Raw genomic sequence first — 4,849 nt, 5'->3', positions numbered from 1 at the left:
GCGCTGCATTTAACTGGGTTCTTTCGGTAACAAAGAAAAAGCTGAGGATTGCTGGGTTCTTTGCGTCGTTACCTTTTCTAACATAGCTTTGTAATAAAAGACTAAAGGCATCAGTACACTGCGTTCAATAATGGAGAAAAATAGCGCATATAGTGCGGGTGTTGAGTAACTGAATAAAATGATCGCTCTATTGAAGGCATGTTTTGCATCAGCAAAAGCGCGCGCGAAAACAGTGTTCGGCCGCCTTAAATGGTTCACAATAGTTGAACAGTGTTTTCACTCTCTGCTGGCCTTATCTGTTGTCATTTCCAAGTTCTTTTTCATTTAATATTAACTAAGCTTTTCCAGTTTTGCTGAACTTGTATTTTTTCTTTTGTACTCTTGCCTTTTAGCGAACGTTTGGTAGCTTTTAATTAAGACGTGCCTTACAACATAATACATAAATAATTCAGTACAGGCCATCAGTAAACAACATTGAAGTTATTGAAATCATTCAAAGCAATTAATGGCAATAAAAAATAGTTTAATGATGGCAATGTCATTAATTAATTTGAATCAAGTAACTCAGCTGACCAAAAAACAAATATAATTGCCTTTTTAATTCCTGTGCTGATTTGCGAGAGTCACTTTTTTGATCATTCTGATAATTAGATTGAAAATAGTCCTTCTCGAGATTAAGTATCACTGTGCTAAAATAGCTTTACGATACCAAGAAATTCGAAGAGTATTTTTGGTTTTTGACGTTGATATAGCTGTATCTGTAGCCCTTGAATCTGAGTTGTGAAGAAACATTAAAAAAAGATCGGGAACTTCTGGTTGTGTCATATTCCACAAGAAAGCATTACTGCTAGTCTTTTAATTCCCTGCTCCAGACAATTTTAAATTGCTGTCTGTCTTGTTGATTTAACTAAGGCTTTTTCGAGAGCTTTTTCGTGATGTCGATTAAATAGAACACTTCAAGTGCCACGTACTGCCAATAAAGTCCTACCGCTGTTCAAGCAAATTAAACCATAAATACGAACGGCAAAAGAGAAGTTCATTATGAGCAGTTTTGGTAGCATCTGAGAGAGGAAGGAAGCTGTGTTCATAATGAAGTTTCTTGCAACCCTTCTATTCGTGAGCTCCTTGCTTATTCAAACTGGTAAGAAATGAAATTGTCATGATTTCTTTCTAGGAGTATGTTTTAGACCTTACAAAGAAGGTCTTAAATTTTGTTTAAAATCGCCGTCATCTGGGAACTCGATCGACACTAAGCGGTTCGATTAGAGGGAGCGAAGGGTAACAATGAGCAACTTTGCATGCATGCATGCATGTATTTCTAAAGATTTTGAGAAAATCTACAGGGAAATACCAATTTTTGGAATCATCAACGGAAACTGAAATTGGTTCGAAAGATTGCGACTTTTGAAAAATCGAATGTAAATTTCTGAAAAGTCTCTAAAAATATTCGTTTGGATAACTGAATAATTCGAAAACACGGGAGTCCACTGCTTTGTTCCTTATTCATTTTAAAAATTTAATTTATTATGTGATGAGAAAATAGAATAGAGCAGGAAACGTAAACTTGCTTCTTCATGTGTTACGGACATAACTGGGAAAGCTCAGCATTAATGAGCAAAGCTAGGCAACATTTCGTTGAAAATGCTTGATTGTCGTTCGATATCCGTCTTCCTATTGATTTATACCTGTTACACCTGTTTTCCATTAATAAATACAAATTGCAGAACAAACTCTGTGCCTATATTTACCTTTTTTAACAGTTTGTCAGAGCATACTGAGGACATGCAGGATATAATATAAGCTTGATGACTCAGCATAAGCGTGATGACCTGTCACACCTGCCTTCGATCAGCATATACAAATTGTAGAGCAAACGTTGTGCCTTTATTTGACATTTTTTTAATAGTTGATCAGATGATACTAAGGACAGGACATACATGTAGGATAACATAAGCTTGATGATTCAAAGTGATTAACAAGCGTGAAAAATATGTATTGAAACTGTACTACCGTTTTGATGACCACCAATCTTGACCAATCTTTCTTTTTTGCAATTTTGATGTACAACAACAGCAATAATCTTTATTAGCTTAACTACATCAATTGCATAGAAGGTATGAGAAGGAAGGAAGTTAATTTTATAAAATAAAAAGAAAAGTTTTAAGGAAAAATATTGACGGTTATTTTTAATTTATTTTTGTTGCTGTTGTTGACTAGGGAACGCCAATGGATCTATGTCGTGTTTAACATGCTTAAGTTACACCTCCATGGCTGACTGTATCGAAAACCAAATAGAACAAATCTGCGATGAGGAACAAAATCGTTGCGCAACATTGGCTTTATCTGTCTCTGGTATAGACGGTTTCTCGAAAGGATGCTTTAATGACATCTCCTGTGAGGAATACCAGATTCCAGGCTACTGCGAGCAGATTGTCGGCGGTGAATGTGAAATAACTTGTTGTGAGAACAGTCTCTGTAACTAAATCAGAGAAGGACAAAACAGTGATTAGTGTGTGCTTTTACTTTCACTGTAATATATACTGATATGGAAAATAAACTCAAAATGTTAAATTTGATTTTCTGGTTTTAGTTTGGGCTTGGGATGCGAATGCACAGAGTAAGATAGACAAGAGAAAACAAAAGTAAATAAATGGAGATACGACAATCACAGACTGAGTAACAAGGAGAGTTAACCTAAAACCGCACGGTTAAACTTTTTTTTTTCGTTTTGTTTTGTTTCGTTTTGTTTTGTTTTTTATTATTATTATTATTTTCTTTCAAGAAAGCTTGCCTCAACTTAAAAAAAAAAACAGAATGTTTTTTTCATTTGTGATAATTCGTTTTGTTTTTGGCCTTTGAAATTCTTTTTCGTGAATATTCATTACGGTCTCCAAAACAAAAACCAGTCCGACTTCAGTGTATTTCCTGTTGACACACATTTGACATCGGGACAATACAGTTTCTCCCTCCTACTGAATGCAGATTGGGTAATTCAAGTTTTAGAGGCACTGGCTGTTTGCAAGGCAAGTCTTGCATCATAAGTAGCTGCCAAATCGAAAATTGGTTGCTTATGCTCAGATTCATTCCATTGCGTTTTGAAATAACACAGTTTAGGTGCAGGTACCACTCCAGGAGTTTACCGATCGAGCCGGCTATGTTCGTCTCTGAATCTGCTGTGCAACAGGATCTGTCCTTATTGTGATATACTGGCGTGACTTTTCTTGGATAGTGCTTCTGGTGTTATTTTATAATTAGACACTAAGGTTACCTGGAATCGATAGAAAGCAGTTCAATGAGACAGCACTAGCAAAATAGCAGCAATACAATAACTCTATTTACTGGAAAAAATCAGAAGAAGCAACTGCTTGCTCTTTCCCTTTGTGGATGTCAATCGTGGGAACAGATAAAAACCAGGTCTTCCCACCATGAAGTTACCGTAACTTCAATGCCACGTAGTAAAACATTTTCACAGATTTTCCACCAAAAGTCTTGTTCAAAACTCTTGATATTATATAGATTTCTGTGAAAATGCTTTCCGATTTAAAATCTCGTCTGGTAACGCTTAATGTTTTCCCGTTATAGTGTTTATTAACTTCGTTTAGAAAAACGTTGGACTTTCCTTAAATTAGATATGTGACAAGAGTACATTTTTTTTTCCAAAAAAAAATGGTGTACGTCGTATACGAATGGGGTAGCTATTCTGTCAAAATGGTATGCAAAAGGTGAACGGTAGCACATGCGCCCGAAACCTCTTAGTATAAGACTTTTTAAAGTACACACTCGGAGAATTAAGCATACTGTGAAAGAGCAAATTTTATGCCATTAAACTATAGAAGCTGCTAAACCAAACCAGCCCTTGCCTTGAAGAGACATTTCTGAAAGAAATTTCAGGCGATTTAGATAGGTTATATCGTGGAAATTTCTCATTGTCGACAGGAGCCCATGCACCGGAACTTCCATATGTATCATACCCTTAATACAATCCTTTCCCGTGTCTTTTTCGTTTAAAGAAACAGCATTTCCCGCCACAAAAGGCACTTTTTCCGTTGCTTACCGTCTGCGCTCAATTTCAACCCTAAAAGAATGGCGGATGATGTCAACGGACAATCCCGTGTCGTTGGCCTGTTTTTTCCTGAACATTTGGCGCAACTAATGTCTTCACCTTAGAGCTTGCAGTAAATCATATAGACTTTCTGAAAAGTCCTTCGTCTTGTTTAGTCAGTATCCGCCGGACGAAGGACTTTTCCTGCTTGATTGCCGCCAATTTTAGCGACCCAAAAACGGGTCGCTGCGCTTCAACCAATCAGAGGTCTCCTGGATGTCCCTTGGGGACCAAATTGTCAAACTATGCGCAACAAAACGTGACTTGCGGTTAAATTCAATATGGGGTCGACTACGAAAGCCATTAACGAAGCTTGAAAGGCCAGGGGATATCATGTATTGCGTGAATACCAGAAGAAAACAGTGGAAGCATATCTGTCTGGAAGAGATGTGTTTGTTTCTGCACCAACCGTGGCTGGAAAAGTTTGACTTTCGAGCTGGCTCCGTATGCGTTTGATTGTTTGAATGGAGATCAAGCGAATAGCAACTCCATCTTCTTGGTGGTGGTTCCGCTTATTCCCCTGATGAAAGATCAGGGAGACGACTGTTCTGAACAACAGTTACAGGACATTTTAGATTTAAACTGGTATTTGGAAGTCCGGAGGCGATTCTCAACAGCTATCGCCACATTGTTGTTCCGCCTTTCTTGGCTTCAATGGACTTCCTCGATGATTCGCAGCTTCCTCTTACTTCAAGAATCTTCCGAACTACGGTTTCGTTTTTGTCTGCGCAATTTAATTTCGGCACA

The 4,849-nt window shown here is 37.5% G+C and overlaps 1 protein-coding gene across 1 annotated transcript; it reads left to right on the top strand.

Moving 5' to 3' along the window:
• Nucleotides 1–1,020: 1,020 nt before the first annotated feature.
• LOC149118724 (uncharacterized) lies at nucleotides 1,021–2,576 on the top strand. Its single transcript, XM_089271791.1, has 2 exons — nucleotides 1,021–1,141; nucleotides 2,218–2,576. Exons 1-2 carry the CDS (start codon nucleotides 1,090–1,092, stop codon nucleotides 2,481–2,483), a joined length of 318 nt encoding a protein of 105 aa, XP_089127917.1. The 5' UTR covers nucleotides 1,021–1,089; the 3' UTR covers nucleotides 2,484–2,576.
• Nucleotides 2,577–4,849: the final 2,273 nt, after the last annotated feature.

The sequence above is a fragment of the Orbicella faveolata genome, unplaced genomic scaffold, assembly GCF_042242905.1.
Source record: "Orbicella faveolata isolate gen_17 unplaced genomic scaffold, um_ofav_v1 contig_1, whole genome shotgun sequence".
Lineage (NCBI taxonomy): Eukaryota > Metazoa > Cnidaria > Anthozoa > Scleractinia > Merulinidae > Orbicella > Orbicella faveolata.
Note: the sequence above shows the minus strand (reverse complement) of the source record. Positions and strands in the feature narration are given on the sequence as shown.

Excerpts from the sequence above, each read along its gene's own strand:
- LOC149118724 (XM_089271791.1), top strand. The coding sequence starts at position 1,090 with ATGAAGTTTCTTGCAACCCTTCTATTCGTGAGCTCCTTGCTTATTCAA. Across the intron at positions 1,142-2,217 it reads CTCCTTGCTTATTCAAACTG|GGAACGCCAATGGATCTATG; the intron begins GTAAGAAATGAA and ends GTTGTTGACTAG.